The sequence below is a fragment of the Molothrus ater genome, chromosome 1 (assembly GCF_012460135.2).
Source record: "Molothrus ater isolate BHLD 08-10-18 breed brown headed cowbird chromosome 1, BPBGC_Mater_1.1, whole genome shotgun sequence".
Classification (NCBI taxonomy): Eukaryota; Metazoa; Chordata; class Aves; order Passeriformes; family Icteridae; genus Molothrus; species Molothrus ater.
In genome coordinates this window covers 107,030,242-107,052,448 of record NC_050478.2, presented here as the reverse complement: position 1 = coordinate 107,052,448, position 22,207 = coordinate 107,030,242, and the positions used below count along the sequence as shown (strand labels likewise).

Here is a 22,207-nt window from a genome sequence, read left to right as displayed (position 1 = left end):
CTGCCTACAGGCTTGAAGTAGAAAGATCAAAATAGATGGCCACTTTATCTGTCAGGTATTGGGCATCTAAATTTAGATGCTGATAAAAAATCCAGCAAGTTTTTATTACTGTTTGGAGTCAGGTAAAAAAAGCCAACACCTTAAAAAAAATTAATTGATAAGACCAGCTGCATAAAACTCTTCACAAGTTAAATATATACAAGAGAGGCTGTATTTTTGATGCACATTATCCAGTGAACCCTATTTCTTCTCCAACTAATATATGGGAAATCTGCAATTTAATACATCTGTGCCAGCTTCCTGTGACTTTACATTCTTTAAAAAATATGTGTTTTTCTGTGTTTTTTTCTTCTTTTTGCTGATGTAGGCAAGGTGCCTATGGCTGTACAGAAAGATCTGTGTCTCTTGAGTTACTGCCTTGATGTGGCAGTTCAGGGCTTACCTTGACAATATTGCACCTTCAAAACGAGAACTGAGCTCTTCAGGACTGTTACCTTAGGACTTGAGTCCTTGATAATACAATTATGCAGTTGAAAAATGTTATAAATCTGGCTTGTCTCATTAGATGCCTGGATAACTTCAGATTTTAAGTCTTATGAGGGAAAAAATAGCTTTACTTTGAATACACTCTTAGTTTTCACTTTTAAAACAATGCTTTCCAATATCAACTCTCTGGCCAATTCAGATCAAGAAAAATAATAAGAGAAAATACAGTTACATTTTTAGGATGTTGAAATGGCTTGGATAAGTTATATACCTTGTAGAAAAGTGAAAGAGCAGATCTTTTTTGAAAGACACCAAGACAGAAATTAAAAACATGTTCTGTGCACCAAATCGAGCAGAGTAATGCATTTCCTAGTTTATAATGAAATTTGAGCTGTATACACCGTGATTTTTAAGTAAGTCAAGCCCAATCTAATGTGGCCAGAAGGCATGGTCTCTGGCTAGTTTCCAGTCAGGCTTCCCAGTTTTAGTACAGGCTTGCCAATAGATATTATTGAAGCAAATGCCCTGATATACGGACTTTTTGTCCAGACTAAATGGGAGGTTTTCCTGCTTGAAAAATGGCAGCCTGATGGATCGTTTAAAGTGTGTAGTGCCGAGGAGATTCTGCAGCCCCACTGAAAATGAGAGAAGCATATTCTCATTTCTGTATTCTTTTCCTGCCTTCTTCCTTGTTCTGTAGTGGATCTAATCCACTGGTGTAAAATGAAGGATCCACATTGATTTCAGTGTTGTTTGGCTTACATCCCATACATCCACATTCCATTTTGGCTTCCATGAGTGTGAAACTGATGTTTTAGCAATGCTGATGTGTTCATGTAGTTAGGAAGTTGACAACAATCTCTACCAAGTTTCAGAAAACTCAAATGAAAGGTACTACATAACCTGCAGAGTGTTATTGTTTTAATATTAATAATTAAGCCTTAATGAAAGCATTGATTGAGAGCTTTAAATGACTACTGTGAACTTGATATTTTGAGTTATAATGAAATTATTACAATTGTATGTTTGAGTAAATTTTATCTACCCTTGTTTCTTTAGAAGAAGACCTACCAGTGCATCAAATGTCAGATGGTTTTCTACAATGAGTGGGATATCCAAGTTCATGTTGCGAACCACATGATTGGTAAGTGAGCACTAAAATTTCTCAAAGACAAATAGCCATTTTTCTTACTCATTATCACCATTGTCTCTAAAATTAAACAGAGTTAAGGAGAAATTAATTGTGGATCCATCAATGATTAACCTAGGCATGATTGATTTTTTTATTAATATTATTAGACTTGATAAAGCATTAGCATATTTTATTTTCTTCAAGGGCTAGTTTAGACTTCTGCAGAGAATTATATATCCACTGCCAGTCAAAACACAGGTGATTAGCAAATTAAACTTCTAATCATTTTTGCATTATTGAAAACAAACTAACAGGAATGGTTAATGAACTGGATGTTAGCTTTCCGTAGAGTTTTAGACAGGTTTTAATTTCAGAAGTTATTATGGTAATGACACTACTGTGTACTTCTCAAGCACCTCAGTACAAAAATCAAAACTGGTGAGTTTTTGTCATTAGGAAACATAAATAATTCAAATGGCCATAAAATAGTATTGTTTGTTATGTTTGAGCAGTCTGGAAAAAAATCCTGAGTGTATCTGTATACAATTAAATCCTATAAATTATTTGAAAAAGTAAGGAATTGTAGTATAGGGTAATGAAATACACTCTTTAAGGTACAAGCATTTAAAAAAGGTCTTTTAGAATTCCTGAATCCTGATGTTTACAAAGCTGTTACAGTTGTAAATTGGAATAAAACAAAAGCTGCTTTTTCTTTGATATTCATATTTTCCTATTATTTGCTGATTCCCCCAGGTTTACCCATAATGTTTTCAATTTGGTTACTACTCAGTAATAGCACTAAGAGTTCTATCAGCCAATTAAATTTATCAAGCACATCATTTGCTCACTAATAAGATAACATTGCCAGGATTGTCTCCTGGCTTTTTTTTGTCTTTTTTCTGAATTTTGCTTTTCAAAACAGAGGTGGATACCACTGATTTTTTTTTACTGCTTCTCTTACTCTGGTTTTCTTGCTAAAATAGCAGAAAATCTTACAAAGCACAGACCAAAAAATACGGTATAGAAGCTGGTAATTATTTATCCAACAGAAGAGAATTTGCTTGATTTTTCCACTTTCCAGTTTGGTGGTAATTATTTTTTTTTTCTTTCGAGGTAACATGCAGATTTCTTCCATGAACACTTAGCAATTTGGCTGCACTGTAAAAGAAAGTTATCTGCCAAAACTTAATGGCCCATTTCTGTGGGTACTTTATTTAAGTTGTTACACATTTAGAGCATAAACATTTTACATTTTTCATAAAAATGAACAAATGGAAATGAGAAACTGGTTTTGTAAAGGAGACAAGCCATTTGCCTCTTAGGTTAAGCCTTAGTTTTGATATCTTTTGGTTTTGGGTAGAAGATAATTTCAGCTGCTTCAGAGTATTCAATCTGTGTCAGTAATTGAATTTAAAAGTAGGGTACTACTAACAATAGAATTCACCATTTCTGCTGTTTTATTTGAGTCTAGTGTTTGAAATGTTCTTAATTGTAGCATATAGTGATGCTGAAACTTGATGGGGAATATGGACACTGTTTATAAGGGATGATGCTGGAATTGATGATGTGTTTGCTTGCCACCCTCTTCCCAGGTGCCTCACAGTTTAAGAATAGGAGCTCACCTATTTCATTAAATACTCAGATTTATTTTCCCCTCTATTTTCTGGATGAGTTTAATAAAGAGTCAGAATGGGAGGAGCAAAATGGGGAGAGAGTCAGTAAAGCAGGACAAATCCATTTAGCTGACTTCAGCCTGCAGATCTGAAAAGACATATTTTCTTAAACTGAGCTATTAACTGCCTGTGTTTAATTTCTTAAAGCTGGATGAGGTTGAATGAAAAGAGAATCTTTAAAAAAAATATTTAATTGTTTTGTCTCTGTTCTATCTAATCATGCATGATATTACTTCATGACATAACCATAGTGACACAGATTTAAACGTGCTTAATATAAAATCTTCCCAGTGAAATAAAGGAGCTTGCAAAACATGCAGGGAGATTTGCCGGTCATGCGTGTGGTAATCTGTGTTCAGTGGAAGATTCTTATCTGCACTGCCAGACTCAACAGTGCAGCTTCTAATGATGTAGCCTCGATTAAGCAAATGCGAGGGGATTTTATGTTGGGGTGGAGTGAAAGGAATATCTGTGTTCTGGGAGTTTTGAATGTGACCTCGGAATCGAAGCGCAAGGAAAAATAATTTCTGATCTCCAATTCTGTTAGTCTTCTCACCACTAATTGGATTTTTTCCTTAGCTATCTTTCTAATTTCACTCTCCCCCCTCCCCTTTAATTTATATCATTGTTCACAGGCCTTTTTCCAAGACCACGTTCTGTCTAGAAAGAAAGGTTCAAGGGGTCACATCAAGCTGTTTTTAGCCAGCCTCAGTTTATGTACATCTGTAGGTATTGTTACAGAATTTATACATAATACAGAAAACATGCACACAAACACATTTGTGTGAATATATATAATACATACCTGTAGTCACCTGCATGCATATCAATATGTAGATTGAGAAATGTATTAGATTAAGCACTGGAGTGAATATTGGCTTGTTGACACAGCACATTAAGCAAACAAAAAAAATATGGTTTCCTAAAGAGATTGGTCCCTACCTTTTTTACACGTATCTGATAAAATGTGTCTTCTTGCCCTGATTTCCTGGTAGGGGATTGGCAGAACAGGGTGTAGTGTCTTTGATTTTTTGGGAAAAGGAAAGTAAGGAAGCTTCAGGAAGACACAGAGAAAGGAAAGATTTTAAATGCAAGAGAGGGGGAAGTTAATGTGGCAAAGCAGGAGTTAAAAGTCAAATGGTGTGATAATCCCTAGATCAGATGTATGGGCAATAAATGCCTTCACAGACATCATTGCATAGTGTCAGGAACTGTTATTTCCTCTCATAGTAAAACGTTCCCATTATCTGTGTTGTGGCTATTGATGGGTTTAGTGTCTTCTTACCTGAAGGACTCCACAATCATAATTCAGAGAAAAGAGAAAAGGGGAGGTACCTGGGACATGGGACAAATGTGAAAGTGGAAAGTCATCTGCCAAACTCCACTCAGAAATGAGTGGGAACCACTGACAGAGATAATGCTCAGCCAGCTGAGGGAAACAGTTGCTGTTCAACATCATGATGCAGTCTGAAAGCCTGGAGAAGTTGATGGTGTCCCATCTAATCACTGTGCCCCTTGAACATGATCCTAATATGTAAACTGTGCTCATGTCGCTAACATCCACAGAGAGAAGTTGCATTATGGAAGGTCACTGAGGCAAAGCTATACTTATAAAACCCCAGTGTGAAACTTAGGCTTTTAAATAAGGCAACTGGAATTACTTTGTTGGCTAAAATAGCTCCACTGAGGGTAGGTATTTTTAGGTTGTATGTATGTGTGTGTTTTTGTCTAATCAAATATAATCTCAACTAGACATTTAGCAGGGGAAGAGGGATTAGAGGCTATTTGAAAAGCCTCTTACTCTTCTTTGTTAGGAGAGTATATAGCATTTTTTCATATTTTATTATACATTTCAATCAATTCAACAAGAGGGATTATACCACCTAATGGAAAATAAAATCTGCCAATGACCCAGTGAAGTGTAACCTTAAGTATCTTTGACAACAATGCGATTTACATTATACAAGTTATGTAATAAAAAGATGTTGTAGGGGCAGCTTTCCTTTAGTAACTACACATTTACTACTTCCAGAACTTTCCATTTTAGAACTGTTCTGCAGCATTTAATCCAGTCTTCCCAACATCTTCATGATGGGATGGTGCAGGAAGCCTTTTCCTTTGAATAGATGAGGACAAAGAGGCACAGAAGTGGAATCCCTTGCTTGCATTAAGTGAGCTAAAGTTTGACAGTTCTGACTGCCAGATCTGTCCACACATTTCCAGACACTGTGTTTCATCCAGTAGAGCCTGTGTTAGCTTAAACTACACATTGAGTCAGGCAAGGCTAGGGGATGCTAACAGAAAGAAAGCAAGGCATAATGTGGGGTTTTTTAAATACATCCTGTGTTTTGGCATTATTTTGGACCTAGATGTAGGCATGTACTTTTGTTTGGATGCCTGTAAGGATGATTGCCAAATTAAGACCTATCTGTTGGTGTGTGTATTGAAATTTGTGGGTGAAACAGTTTCCAGCTTTTGGGTGGGAAAAGAGGTTTCATACAGGTTTAGAAAGTGTTGGCATAAATGGTATTTCTTCAGTTGTCCTTCTTCTACCTTTTCTATCTGGGTGGAATAGCACTTTTAGCAGCTTCTTTGAGAAAATTCTATTTCTGGATACACAGTGTCTGTGGAAAAGAAGCTTTCGAGCATTCCTTTGTTTTCATCACATAGTTTACAGTTGGCATTTGACCTGAGAGAGTATGAAAAGAGTCTGCCATTGTTGGTGTTCTGTTTGATGCACTCTGCTGCTCCTCCTATTATTTTCACTGTTATTTTAAGCAGACATGCTAAACATTGTTTCATCTTCAACTGATTCCTTTACATCTGTAGTATCTGATGCAGTTCGGTGTAAATAGACTAAACAGCTGCTGCAGCAGTTGCCTAGGATTTTGAACACACATGCATATACCTCATGGCTCAGAATTAGGGGAGTTCAGGAAAGGAATTACTCCATATAAAATTATGGGGCTCAACAGCAGTAGTGTAAATTTGTAAGTGCTCTGAGTAAAGTGCTGTTAGGCATGAGATAATGTAAAGAGATGACATTGCCAAGAACTATTTATGAAGAGCTTAATTTTTTTCACTCTGATAATTCTTGACCAATAATTACCAGCTTCTAATTGTCTATTTTAGTTAGAAAGAAATTTCTATCACTATGGAGGTTGGCATTGCAACTAGCGCATAAATCCCCAAAGAGGTAAATGTGTTCCAAACAGCCACAAACAACTGTCTCATGAAACATAGTGAGCAAATTGCGAGCCGCTGGCTGTGCACAACAGAGCAGCACATTTACCATTGAGGACTGATCAGGCTGACAAAGAGAATGATAAAAGGGGAAACAGCCACAATCTCTGTAGTTTGCTGCTACTTTTTTTGATGGAGAAAACAAGCCTCAGTGTCATAGCAAGAACCACTGCCCCTCTGAAGAACTGGGGAGCAAAAGGGAAGGATTCGGTACCTTTTTGAAACCCTACTTTTGACAGTTTCTAAATATGTCATTTCTGATCAGTAAACAGACCTATTCTTTTTTTAACCTTTACAGTACCATGTATAAAACCCATTTTGTGAAGTCTGTTGTGGAGAGTTTGTTGCTGAGTGAAGGATGTTATGTGGCATTGAGCAGGGTAGCAGGTGTGAGCAGGAGGAGGAAGTGAAGGGAATGGAAAAAAAGGTACTGAGCACTAAAGTTAGAAAGCAAATGGGAAAACAGGATGAAGCAATCCTGCAGCTGACTAGAGGAATTCTAGTTTACACCACTAAATAAATACTTCATCAAATCCCAAGTAACCAAATCTATGCTGAAACAACTGGAGTTTCAAAAGAAGGATATGTAGAAAATGCGATCTAACACTTCTCTGCAAAGAAATTTTACAGTTTTGTTTTAAAATAACAAGTAGTATGAAACCATTAGAAGATGTAAAGACACATTTTGGTGCAACTCATGATTTTTGATTTTTTTCAGCCACAGTGATATGAATATATGCTTGTGTGCTGTGAGGATGTGCATGTTTGCATTATGCATGTATTAACTGCATGCATAATAAACCTATACAAATAAATCATCTTATTTGCCTCACATTTGTGCAGTGTATATTATGGTACATGTGGACAACATCACTGATGTCAAGACAAAGGAAATACCTCAATCAGCTTTCTGGAAATCAGCCCAAGAAAATTCTTGTATGGTTGTAATAGCATGTGGCATTCACACATTCTATTATTTGTCTAATGCCTAACGTCATTAAAACCCCATGATTTTCCTTTCACTTATGCAGAAAGCTGTGCTGAGCAGCTAATACTTGTTGCACCATGTTGACATCAAGTAATAAATCTTCAGAATGTCAGTTTGATCACTCTACAGTAAATCTGATATTGTAAAGTCCCTCTTAGCTGAGATTTGGAGAAAAAGGATCCAAAGATATAGATCTACACTCTAGAGGAGGAAGGAGGTGAAGACTTCCTTTTGTTAGTCTTTTTTCACTGGTTTTTGTGTAGCAAAAAATTTAAATTGTCAATTTATAGTGAAGAGACTGATCATACCCTCTTAGCATCAGGAAATAATTTGAATGCCTGGGAATCTGCTGTTTACGGGCAATCTGACAAGAAGTCGTATAAAAGTTAGAGAAAATTTGGTCACCTTGTCTGCAAAATGAGGAGATGTAATTGAAATACCCAGGAAAAACAGCATTTGGAGTTAAATCTGAGAAAATGTAGGTTTATTTCATGAGGACCTGGGTTACAAAATAGGCAAAATCTGGGCTGTTTAATACTAACAGGAAGCTACTCTCCTGTGGGCAATGCTGGCTTATTTGAAAAGCCCATAAAGGGTTTCTGCATGGACCATACAAAAGGGATACTTTCTCTTTAATAGCCATCTGTACAGGAGAGATGAGAAGTGGGCCAGGTCATCTCTCCTCAGCTGTCATGATATTAACGTAGGTAATGGAGCAAGCTCTGCGTTCTGCTGGGTGTTATTTTTCATAGATGTTCATCGATTTACACAGATAATTCTATTTATTTCTTAGAGTTGGTCCAAGCAAACCAGGCAGAATAACAAACACCAAAGCATTTCAAATGACTTTATCTTTGTTGTTTTGTAATGTAACTTTTGTCTAAAAAATGGTGTCACACCTACTGTGCAGATGGCTGCATGATTTGTAAACCAGCCAAAACATTTAAACAAATGTGTGATCTGGGGATAGATTAAATAAAGGATAAAATGGAGTGTGGACCACAAATTCTAATAATCAGATGATTTTAAGTTGTGTGTGGTGTGGAGCGATGGTAGCGGTGATAGCAGGGAACGGTTGCCAATGACAGCAAGGTGCCTTACAGATCTCAGGATGGAGCCTGTGGCCTAGTAGGCCTCAGTTTGAGAGCTGCACATTTGCTGTACAGCTGGCAGCTCTGTATGGGGACATCAGATAAAACTTATGTAAAATGAAGTGTTATTGCTTAGTATGAAATTGCGTGGGGAGGGAATTTGCAGACAGTAACTGAAAACAGGATTCATGGTACCAATGAAGCAGACTGTAAATATGAAGAGGCTTTAATTATCTGCGCAATTTAACAAAAAATTCAGGATGTATTCGGAAGTGGCAAAGGCAGCTGCACACACGTTCCAGCAGCACCATTCACTGGGCTGCAGGTTCTGTCTGTCACCTACTGGGCTGGGGCTATGGGTGCCCCATCCCTGCCACGCCCTGTCCCCAGGTGCTGGCTTTCCCCACTGAGCAACTCTGCTTGGACCTGGCACTTCCTTTCTGGGGTTTGAAGCAGAAATAGCTCCTTGCTTTTTGAAACAGCTTTCAGGAAAGGCTCTCCAGGCTTTTAAAATCACAAATGATTCATCCAGTCTGCAAACAACCATCAATTCTTTTTTTTTTAGGGGGGGGGGGAGGGGCAGGGGAGGAATGGGGGGCTTTGAACCTTGGACTCAAAAACTTTAAGAAAATAAAATGCAATTGTTGTATTATTAAAAAATATTAGTAGTAATACTCGTAGTAATATTAATAATAATACTAAAAAGAGAATCTGAAAAATGTCCATAATTCAGGCTGGAGTTCGTCCTGTAAGGAAATGAAGCAAAGTGCATGGAAGCTTTAGATTTTCCTGCAAAAGTGCCTGTGGCATGAATAGCACTCGATGGACAGGATGCTATGGAAAAGCAGTGCCAGGCAGTATGAAAGTTGTTCCCTACCCGATTCTCCTCCAAGCCATGGCAGTGATACACTGTGCGTGTCAATACTTAGGCACCACAGGCTGAATTAATGGCAGGGTGTCAGCCTTCCTTTTGTTCTCTGCTGACCATTTGCACTGCGGGCTTTCTCAGGAGCCATAGCACCTTCCTTCAGCCACGTTTGGCAGCCAGCACCGAGGGCAGCCTCCCCATCACCTTTCCAAACCGCCCCTGCTCCGAGCAGGGGAGCCTCCGATTCTTTCGGGGAGCTCGTCCCAAGGCTTCTCCCTGCGTTGTAAATGCGGGAAGGGAAGCGCAACAAAAGAAGCCAATATGGAGAGTGGGTGTTGAGCTCGAGCTGCTCATATTGTTGCATTTGGTGAGCTGACGGGGTTTCGTAGGTCACCTTTAGAATTATGCCTATGACAGCAGTAGCTACCTGCCAAGATTGCAAGGTATCTCACAGCTCTCAGGATGGAGCCTGTGGCCTGGTAGGCCGCCGTTGGAGGGGCACACATTTGCTGTACAGCTGGCAGCACTGTATGGGGCAGCAGTGTGGGCTGTTAGGGAGCTGGAAAGGAGACAAGCATGAAATTTCCTCTAACCCCAACTCTGTTTTTCTGTACTGTTGGCTGCTTCTCAGTTCCTTGACAAAAAAACCAATCAGGCACCCTTTAATCCGCCTGTGATTACCAGTGGTATAAAAAGAGAAGCATAATGAGGAAAAATGCCTCGTTTTGTTGCCTTCAAAAGCCAACAAATTGGAGTTAACTTGACAGGAAGTGGCTTAATAATTAGATTATTTATTTATTCCTGACACATATCCCCCTGTTACTAGTCTCAGGAGATCCTGTAGATGGTACGATTTTCAAGCTGCCATTACTTCGCTGTCTTCTGTGAACAAAGAAGCTACTGTCTATCAGTCAATTAAATGCACTCTTTAAGCAGAGGCTGAGAAGTCCTCAATGGATAGAGCCCTGGGACACTGTGGCTGATGATTCCTTTCTCTGTACTGTACATCACACTCTCAACTACGGTCCCCACAGAGATGGAATAAAGTCATGCATTAAAATATCACTTGTTGATTTGTTTGCTAATGAAGAGCCATTGAAATGTTTGTGTGTTTCTGTGGCAAAATTGTTGATAAAAGGACTACTTGCTTGCATATCTTACTTCATCTTCAGGAAGTGCTTATTTAAGACTTACTAAAATTAAAGTCAACAAATTAGGGAAAAAACAGAGAGATGGATAATATTGGTTTACTTGCAATTCACATCAATGTAAATAACACTGAGGACAGCAAGAAGAGAGAAAGGGGAATAATAGTACTTCAACCATGTCTGTTATCATTTTCTTCATTAGTAAGAATAAGAATCCCTGATCTTTTTTTTCTAGTACAGTAGTGAGCACCCATTTCAAATAATAATAATAATGCTAAAGTATCCATTTTAAAATTAACCTGGACATGTATGAAAAGGGGGAGGGATTGGGGGGGGAGTGTCGTTTTTTTTAAATGAAAAATGTGAAACTTTTTTCTGTTATTTGCATTTCTTTAAATATGCCAAGTTAGCAAAAGCTTCCATTATTTAGGGATTATCTGTGTGCAGCAAGTTAGCCTCTTAGCTGAGAAAGGTACAACCATGCCAAGATAGTTACTAATGCTGGTTAAGGGTGCATGCTTAATGCAAAATCACCAAAATTATTTGAAGCTGGGGCTTAATAATACTCCCTGTCAACCCCCCCACCACCCACCCCCATCTACCCATCAGGCTTCTTAATGGGATTTCATAATCTCTGCCCTTCCACCACTCTTCTTCTACCTACTAATAGCTCAGGTCAACGAAGTGGATGGATGTAGAACACATTTTGTGCTGGGCAGGAGAGAGGGAATTTGGTTTTAGGGGTTTTTTATTTTACGGAAGTTGATATATAAGTATATCTGTCTTCACACTGAAAATCAGTAATTGTCAACCTCTATCTAAAGTTGATGCAGGTCTTATGCTGCTCATCTGAAAGATCTATATTTGCTCTGAAGACATACAGATAGTGCTGTAGCAGTTCTCCAGTAACCTAGCTCTGTTCTGAATTTAGCATCTGTGTGACCATTTGCACCTACATATAGAGCCTATAAGTGCTATTATACACACACACACACATATATGTATGTATATATATTTTGTATATAGTCACTGCTTCTAGGATTATTGTTTTCAATGAACTTAACAACAAGCTATAGGGAATTAATTCAAACCAGCCTCCATTGGAGTGTTTCTTATTCCTATCCTGTTATTCCAACTCATTTTATTAGAAAAAGCTTAGATACTCAGAGGTGTTCTATAATAGAAAATGAATTTGAAACCCATTCATTAATTGGTGATTAATACATTTCAGGATTAGTTTAAGCAAGGCCCTACCTCCTGCCCAGTCAAGTATGGTCTGGTTAATATCCAATTATCTGCACCTTCGTACTTATTATGTCTTAATATTTCAGATATGATAACCAGAAACTTGAGAGCAATGCTAATGAGGAGCATAGAACAGGAATTAACCAGTGACACTCTCAATGATCCTTCCTGAGGAAAGTAACTCCTCCAATCTCCTCAGCACAGTGGCCAAGCTACCACCTCACTTTCCATAAGCACTGCTTTCAATTCAGCCCTTATGGGAGCTTAGAATTATATTTGTGTAAAATCCTTCTTTTTGCATGCCTCATAGACCATCTATGATCAAAAGAGACTCTGCATATCCTGTTTCACTTGTAGAGTTACTTTCTTTAAGTGGAGCCAGTAGAAAATCAGCAGTAAAGTAAAATGGTGATACCTACTTTAAAGAAAAGCTATTTTGCAATAGAATGCACCCTTTTCTATACATGGGTGTATGCACGTGTAAATTTAAACTGAACTAGATATCATGTCCTTCAGCTTGTAAGACTGGTGCTTCAGCAACCAGCAAACTAGATAGACACATCTGTGAAATACAAAAATTAAAATCCCCTAATTCATAAATGTGAAATGTAAATATTCCCAAATTAAAACTTTTCATGCACAAAATTGTCAGACCCTTAGCATTCAATCTCAGGATTCTAGACTGTGCAGAAATTATTATATATCCTTCTAGTGAAACATGCAAATAAATGTATCAGTGGGGCAGAAATGAGTAATTCTGTCATGTGGCCTGAAACTAACATACCTATAGAGGTAATTTCAATATATAGAAAGAAAGGAAGAAGAAACATTCCTTTTTGTAAATGTTCTTTTTCTTAACTAAGATGCTTTTGAATACGTTGTGCAACTCAGGGCATTATAAGAAGCCCCAGAGGAAATGAAGCAGTGGGCAGAATGAAGACAACCTGCTCAAAGGTGCAAAGCTACATTACACATTATTTTTGTTACATGAATATAATCTGATAGTTATGGTATTTATCCAAGAGACTTTACATAATATGCTATTCACGGTGTGTTGGACAAAGCTTAGTTCAAAACACTGCCTCATTCACTGTGTGTTTATGATGGAAGGTACCAGCCTCATGTTTAAATTAGACTGAATGATAAAAGGAATACTGTATTTGTGTAATCAAAAGCAATCATAAGGCACATGTGCAATGGCCAGAGTTAAGGATATGCCTGTAACATCCTGTTTTGTCTTTCATTTTCCAGTGCCTAGCCACACAATTCAAATTTTCTATCACACAGCACTTTATTAGTGTTGAAGTTCAGGACCTCAGCAGAATATTCTTAATATCTAGCTGTTTGGCTAGGCACCCTTTTTCCCAGCCCTCTCACAGGCAACCTTCACAATGAACCCACTGTACTTCTGGCTTCATTGCTTTTCATTGCACACCTATGCGAGTGCCAAGACTTTGGATAACAGTGCAAAAAAATCCTCCACCCCCCCAAGTCCCCCAGATGAGACTCCTGCAGAGCACTGTGAACAGCTTGGGAGATGTTGATGTTTACTGCCTCATTCAATTAGACATTCAGAGGCAATGCAGCCCTCCATTTCCTTCAAAGTTTGGTTAAAAAGCCTAACCCAAATATCACTTAGTGCAAAGTGTGATTTGCAAAGTGTCATAACATGATCAAATCAAAACCAATTTTCACCAGAGCAGTTAAATACTCATCTCTTCAGATGAGTGACATTTCCCTGCCAAATTTGAACTTTTAACCCACACTGCTCCTTGTGTGCTGTTACTCTTCAAGTCTGACTTAACAGGGATGTTATTCTTAAAATCTTTTGATAAAAATATAGCTGAGCTTAAAAAAAGAAGACTAAAATGAAAACAATAGCGAAATAAAAAGAAATAAGTGAAAAATGAAATAAATAGCCTTGGGCAGAGAGCTAGTCTAGAAAACTTAATCTTAGGGATACTTCTTAATAATGGCAAAATTCTCTACTTTTACCTGCTTCTGCATTTGCACTAGTGATGGAGTATGCCTAGCAGTGCAGACCAGAATTGTACCGCCAGGAAAAATCCTTCATGGTGGTGCATGGGAATAAATTAGGTGACAGAAAATAGGACTCTAATTTCTATGATATGTCACCTAGGTTATCGTATTTTACATCAACTGCCGCTTTTGTGCTGCATGTGCATCTCTTTCAAGCCTTGTGATAGGTCCTCCAGGCCAGTCTTTCTGTGGGCTGGTAATTTTCTTTGTCTCCTTCAAGCTAAAGCTTCAGCAGGAGAGGTTTCTTCTCTGACAGGAGAAACACTTTCAATACAGTTCAGCTACCCTTTTTTTCTTAAACACATCCTTCTCATCCATCTCCTTAAAAAGCAGATTTGGAAGGCTCTTTGACTCTGAATTCTCCTATGCCATTATGTCTCACAAATACAGTTAACTTTTCATATTATTACATGGTCCCTTTCTCTCTTTTCCTTTATGGCATTCTCCTTTCTTGTTTGGAGGGGAATTCCTCTTTTTTTTTCTACGTGTTGCTTTCACATCTTTGCTTGACAGGCTGCAAAGACAATTTTCATTTCTATGTGTCAAAATGGGAGTTAAAATGGGTTCAAGTCCATGGTGGTTCCAGCATTCCTGGTGACTTCTTTGCTAGCCTAGAACAAGTCACTGAAATGTGAAATGGAGACAGTACTTAGCCACAGAGATTTTTTTCAAGACAAATTAGTTAATGTACATTCAGAAGGAAAAGTACTATAATGCTGTAAATAGCAAGCCATTAAATCATTTGTGTTTTTTATTATCTCTTGGCTAATGGGGAATTCTGCTGCTTGCCTTAGAGCTCCCAAATTTGGTTCATATTTCCTATCCATTTCAGAGTGCAATTTAAAGAAAAATTGTTCCTCCTTTTTTACCGTATCATCACTCCTCACAGATGCTGTCCAGCTGATATCTGTTCTTGACATTACCTGCTCCACACAACAGAAATTGTCCTTCATTTCTTCCCCAGTCAGAACCAGCTAACAGGAAGAGAGTTAACAGAAATTGTGATGGCTTCCATGAGTCAGTAACATTGTCTTACTGCTATTCAGAATTTTTCCTTTGTCACTGCAATTCTGAAAGTTGCTTCAAAGTCCATCTACTCTGCAGGTGCTGTACCCTGTACAAATCTCTTTCTCAATTCCTATATATTCCCCTATCATATAAAAATTATTCTTTTCTCCCTTACCTAAACCAGTTTAATTTCTTTGTCTTTCTTGGCTGTCGTTAATTTGCAAGCAGCTATAGCTGTGCTTTTGTAACGAGTTTGAGGGTTCACACTATAAAATGTATTGTCAGTCTTTAGTGTCAATCTCTTATTGTGGCATTCAGCTAAGTCTTGTAAAAATGACACATTTGTGCACCTTCAGGAGAGTTTTAATTTTTCAGTCTTCTCTGCTGAAATTATTTTTTTTTAATCTATAGTTGTGATTCAGTACCAGCTATGGCTGGCACCACAGATCCTGTAGCTTTAAATAGTGTGCCTTAATATTGCCCCCTTTGTATGCTGTATTATAATGAAGCAACATCACTAAATTGCAGTGAGGGGTGATTGTTGCACGGGGATGACTACTACACCTTGGGGTCTATTTGCACCAGATTATTTCTTTATTGTTGTTATTACAACCCATCTTCTTTACTCTCTGGATACCAAACTTGCCGTTGGACATCCATGTAGCACAGGGGATCTTTAAAAACATTTTGGACATCAATTTGTCTCTTAGGTACACACCAATGACTGTTCAGTTCCAGGCTCTGGTATCCTGTGTGGCTTTGCAATACTTGGTCTGTTCACATGACTTGCAGTGTTCTTCATGATTTGCTCTTAAAAAAAATTAGTTTGTTGCTGATAGAAGTGACAGACATTTCTTGCTAACCAATTTCAGACAGGAGCAATACTAAATTTATAACAAGTGGAACATGCTTTTTACCTTCCTGCTATTCCCCATACATTTTACAACACAGAAGAGTGTAAGAATGATTTTGTTAGAGCTGTTTCCTTTCCTTTTGGCACTGTGTTCACATTCAAAGAAAGAATTATAGCAGTGGTGTCAGTTTATGATCCAGTGCCATGACCACAAGGAACCTTCTGCAAAATTCATTTCACTCAAGTAAGAAAAATTATTATTATTGTGAGGATACAAATATTTTAATAAAGAATTTCTTTTCAAAAATACTTTCAGCCTACAGGGATAATGTTAAAAGTGGTTTCAGCAAGGTAAGAGTGCAGATTTCTGCCTTAGTTGTACAAGAAGGAACTTTCACCCATGCAGGCAAATTTTAACTGATTTGCCAGATGATAAAGTGTAGGATAATAATTTATTTTGTATATGTGGAGGTGAAGAAATTGTTTTGTGTTCTACAGCCACAGGGCAGCTCAGGAGACCCCCACTGACTCACTTACTGGAGGTACAAAGAACCATTCTCCCCTCCCACATGCCCTCATTGCCTGATCACTTTTGATACATTGGGTAGCAACCTTCTTGTCCCCCCTCCCACTGCAGCCTGGGGATTCAACAACCCCTACTGGTGCTCTGCTGAGGGGTGGACCTAGAATCTACAGCTCTTTGCATGGCTTGCACAGCATCAGGGCTCCCAGATGTGCTGGCCTGTGGCTCTACTGTCTGCATTCTTTGGTGCTGTCCAGCCAGTACTGTTTGACCAAAAAAGAGTGTCCCAAAGCATGAGTTTCACAAGGTCCACAAGCTCTCTTATGTGTACCTGTGCCTGTCACACTGAGGAAAAGTTTTAAATGGACTTTCATGGCACCACAGTACATCTGGAATCGTAATGAAAAGGTCTCATCCTGAAAACATGCCACTATGCGTACGATTTTATTCACATGAATAAATGTCTCAAGCTTCCTTTTATACAGGAATAAGGCTGCATATGATCTCAAGTGTTTGGAAGATTGGAGCCTAAATTGCCATTCCGGGTGGTACTTTAACAACATGTTCTAAATGTGGAAAAAAATATGTGTCTTCTGTAATGAAGTCATCATCCCATTAAAACATCTTTTTTCCCTCAGTGATACCAAACATGAATTTTGAGCTGTAATTTGGACTTTTTCCATCCTTATGAAGATAGGCCCTTTTTTTCATTGCAAGGCAGCTTTTTGTTTTTTCAGTTTCTTCTTTAGTTTAATATTGTAGCTGGGTAGCATTCCCATTTAAATCCGGAATTAGATCTGACACACCTTTCATTGAACTATCAATTCTTTTAAAACTGACGCCAGTTCCACACTCCTTGGTCGTACAAACTTCCGATTATGGGCCAGAGAGCATTGATTTTTAGCTGTCATTTCTAGCACACACACTGTAGAACTGAAATTTAAACCTTAATCCACTCTATAATACAATTAATTTTTAATGTGCAGTAATACTAATTGAAATAGCCTGAATTTAGTAAGTCACCACAAGACATTTTCAAAAGCAGGAGTCTCCACTGAGAGCTGGAAGGACAGATAATCATTGTTACAGTGTTTACAGAATAAATGCACACTCTGCAGGCAATTCCATGCCAAGAGATTTTTTCCTTGTTAGTTTATATTAATATATTTCATTGTGGATTCAAATCTTTTTTCAGTGATTTCTACTGAAATGCATCTGTTGTTGTGAACCGAGTTATTTTGATTCTGTTTTAATGGAAATGTTTATTTTTGTAGAGCATTTTCAGTCTTACATTTCTTTTTTTAACACAACTGTCACTTATTATGTCAATTATTATGTAATTATCAAATACATTGTGATGTTCAGAGAAACTAATTCAATTCTCTACCTATAAAATGGTCAGCCATGCAGTTTCTATGTATGATAAACCAAAGCTGCATGTTCTCTACCTGACTCTTTTTTCCCTTAGGTTTGCCTTTCATATAAGCAATATATCTTGTGCCATCCTGATTTCACTGCATCACTTTTAATTTTCAGATGTGATCTTTTCAGATGTGATCTCTTCAGATGTTTTAGTGGGGAGGATGGAGAGGGGATTTAACTGCAGAGGAACAGATCTTACGCAATTAACCAAGGAGGGATTTAATCATTTGTATAATAGCAAGATGCCATTTATCTGATAAGGAGTATTTCTTAGAATGCTTCAGTTCTTCTGAACATTCAGTTCTTCTTGTACAGTGTTCAAAGTGAGCACCAATGCTAAGTGAAAAGAAATGTCATGTGCTTTACATCATCCTTTCATGGCTTTCACATTACAGTATTTAATAAGCCAATAGTGCTGTTAAATATTTAGCAAATGTTCCCTCAAAACCGTGCCATATATTCAAATGGGATTTTGAGATATTTTACAGCGCATAAGTAAAAATTATAGTTTAGTTCTTGAAATGGTCGAAACATGGCATATTTCCTAAAGGAAGTGCAGGACAACATGGCATAAATACATTCAGTAGATTTCACACCAACAGAACATCAGCATTGATTCCCATTTTTCGGATTAAGGATTCAAACTGACTCCCATTTTGTCAGAAGAAAACTGCACTAAGTTTATTTGCATGGTATTAAAACAGCATTATAATGTTTAGTAAAAACCCTGTGACTCACAGGGTGGCATTTTAAAGGCAGCCTAACCAGTACATAGTTCTTAACAATTAATATTTTCTGAGTTGTGGGTGAGAGAAAAGCAGAGATCAAGTATTTGCCCTCTTCTGAGGGTAACAGTTCATCACTAGGTAGCACTTTCAGGTTCTGTAGTAGGCAAAATAGAGATTTAATAACATAGCTGCTGCATGATGTTTTTAATCAAACAATAATAAATCACTAGAAACCCTGTCTTCTTAGACAAACGTCTGCAAGTTTCAGATCCTTGTTGTATGCTAATTAATCCTCAGTAAGTACTTGTATAATAATTAAATGTCTTGCACTTATAGAACTGCAAAGCCTATTTATACTGTTTAAGTTTCTTGTTATCTTTGAAAGATATGTGGGTTCCACATGTGTTGCAATGGGTATTCATCTGTTTCTTGGGATAACTCCCAGATATTTTCCCCTGTCCATGTGTAAGAGGAAGCTACAAAGGTTGGGCAAGCCTGTCTGGCTGTTAAATCAGTGTGTTTGCTGCTGCTGCTGCCCAGCTGCACATGTTCCTGCCCCATGCAGAGGCAGCACAGCGCTTCTGCTACTTGCACTGACAGGGAAGGGACAGCTTTGCAGGTGCTCAGCTGCCTGGATTGAAGCTCCCACTGCTGTTTCCTTGGTATATCTCCAGTCCTCCTGTTCCTTACTTAGTCTCTGAGCTCTGTTCACATATTTGGGCCCACTGAAGAACTATATTTTCACACGTTCTATAAAAAAATAAAGGCTTATATTGGTGGGTAAGAGACATATTTAGTGTGGCACATAGTTTAACTCCTGAAAGTGAAAAGCAGCATTCTTCTGCAAAGGTTATTTTCTATGTGGATGAATATGAATATTTTTTATAATTTTCAGTTTGTATCAGGCACCTTCTTTTTAATATTGCAAAATATTACTCACTTTGGAAGAAATACCAGTGTAACCTGTTTGAAAATTATTTGAGTCTTCTTTAAAACATTGGATTTTTCTTGAAAAATCATGTTCATATGCATGGCATATTTGTTTAAGTGTTCAAAAAATTAAGGTGTTAATTGCATGCATGTGTGTGAATATATGGAAAGGTCTATATAGTTATATAGGGTAGACATACTTAATATGCATAGCCTGATGTATCTTGACCTCAGGTTACAAGAGTAGAAAATCCCATTTTCCAGCTTGTTTCAAATGTAGTAAAAATGCTGCTTCAGTTGCTTTATGCTACTCACATTGGGAAAGGTGCTTATACTGTGATAATTATCATCAAGGAATATTAATGCGTTCAGCATTTGTAACCCAAAAACTCATTATAGCTTAAGCTGTGCATCATCTGTGAAGAGAGAACTTTGCCAGAATTCGCTCTTCACAGGGGTTGCCTCCTGCTTGTGATGGAGTGGTCAGAGTATTGGAAGAGGTCACTCAGGCTATTTTTGAAAGCTCAAGTTTTGCAATTTTTGATTCACTACCTTCTGTCTAAGTAGCTTAGCATTCTTCCCCCACCCTCCAAAAAAAAAATCCTATTTCTAATTGAATGCCTGGTGAAGTGCATAAAGCTAAAAGATTGCATCTCATTATGCACAAGAGGCTAAAGGTGTAGACATAAATATTACACATCAAGGTCACAGAGATTTCGGAGTCCCTATTCCATCACCATACATGGGATTTGAACGAGCACCACTGTCACTCATGCTAATGGGAACTAGTTGTTCTAATCCTGTGATCTTTGATAAGAATCTGGTTTCTTACTTGTGTAAAACTCTTGATGCTTTTGGTAGCAACTTCCACGTCAGTATTTCTGTATTCTGGGACCATGTCTTGATTCCTTAATGCTATTTCACCATGAGAATAAGATTTATCATTTTTACACCCCTCTTGTATTCCAAGCTCCTAAACTCACAGTTTAACAGCCTTCACATTTCTAAAATATACTTGAGCAGTCTGTTCAAAGCATCAGAGCCCAATTCTTTCCTCACTCAATTTTCACACCAATGTCCCCCAGTTGATTGAGCTGATTTATATTGATGTTGTTGAGAGGAGATTCAGTCCTTAGGCTTATTTTGTATTTTCATTAGTACATCTTGTTGTGAGAGTCTATATGCGCTTATACATTACGCTACCCAATGGTAGTAGAATGGTTAGAGAATAAGATGGCTGAAGTATCTAAAAATAAATAACCCCCTGCAATAAAGTATTTCTTTTTTGTTGACTTGTAATTGAAATCTTCCTTTCAACAAAGCAGATGAATATGATGCTTCCACCCTTGGTTATGGAGACCGTAGTAGTGCCAAAATTGTGTTGTTCAGTACTGTTGCTGAAATTTTTAATATGGCTTGGTTTTATTATTTTTTCTTCCCAATGCTGATACAATGTTTGTCATTTCTCACTCTTAATACTGCCGCATGTTGCATGTTGTAGTTTGCTTTATATTAGGCAGAGAAAGCTGGCTGTTGTGGACTGCTTTGTTTCTGAGGTCAGGATGTGAACCTGGCCTTGCTCCTGAGAGGACTAGAAAAATCTATTTCATAACTTTCTGCAGGCCTCAAAGAAGGCTAAGAAAACAAAACAAAGCAAAACAAAAAACCCACAAAACCCACAGGCTTAGTTTAGACCTGGTGAAGAGTTAGATTCATCAAGAGGAAAGATTGCAGCTGATCAGCTTTTCTTGTCATAAAGAGTCCCTGCTGTCAGTGCACACTCCACTGATGTAGCAAAGCTTTGGGGAGCCTTGTGAGTCTTTTCAACACCCACGTATTTGTGCAGAAATACCTGACTTGATAATATAGAAAGAATCTGCTGAAGTAAGAAATTGCATGCCTATTAAATCACCAAAATGAACGGCTCAAAAAAGAGGTAAACACAGTCCTCACGAGCTGAGTATGCGTATTACAGGCTTGCCCGGTTCACTTATGGGGCATAACTTTGGTTTGTGCAGCAGAGTGCTAATGCCTTGTAATGAATGGCTGTCTTAAACCAAGGAGAGATTCTCAGCGGGTGACAACACAGTTGATGGGAAATAATATGTTACCATATCTGCTATGTGAATGTAAACTTAATAATCGCAATGAATTTTGAGTAACCCTGCTTCCCTTCCAAGGAAACATTATGAAAAGATTGCTTCCAAATCCTTCTGATACTATTCTTGAGATAGATGCCTTAGTCTTTACCTTGAAGCCCTGGAAATGAATGTATGCTCTTTGCAAGAGATAAGGGTGTAAACTTTCAAAGGAGTAAATTGTATTTCCATGTTTAAGCTCACCATTTGCACTTCATGTGGTGAAGGCAAGATGTGAGGAATTAATTTTCAACATTATTTCTCCATCTTCTGTATCTCAGGACTTCTGAGTTATTATGCTAAAATGTTCTATTACATGTAATAAAGAAATGTTGGAAAACTAGAAATAGAGCAAGATTGCCTCCATCAATTTGGCTGCACTTGGAAGGCTCCAGCTACATCTTAAACCACAAAACAGATCATCTTTGTGCAACATAATAATGTTGCTGAAAAAAACAAACAATCTGCATTTGCTGATGGCATGAAAAATGAAACCATTTTCCAGTTTTAACAGTTCCTCCTTTTAGGAAGGGAATCAGAAGGGAAAGTGCTGGGATTGTTCCTTATCTTGCTTACACCAACACAGTGAGCTACTAAGTAGGTGATTACAATGAATTGTGAGCAAATGCTTATGAAAAAGCAAATGGGATCAGAATTAGGGCCAGCAAATTTTTTTTAATATTAATATTCA

The 22,207-nt window shown here is 37.8% G+C and overlaps 1 protein-coding gene across 5 annotated transcripts in view; it reads left to right on the top strand.

Annotated features, from left to right (window-relative positions):
• Positions 1–22,207, top strand: part of ZNF521 (zinc finger protein 521) — a 230,679-nt gene that overhangs the window by 110,777 nt on the left and 97,695 nt on the right. For all 5 annotated transcript variants that reach the window (XM_036406813.1, XM_036406814.1, XM_036406816.2 and 2 more), the window contains one exon: positions 1,546–1,630. In XM_036406813.1, the coding sequence (XP_036262706.1) occupies positions 1,546–1,630 (85 nt within the window). The remainder of the gene's footprint in view (positions 1–1,545; positions 1,631–22,207) is intronic.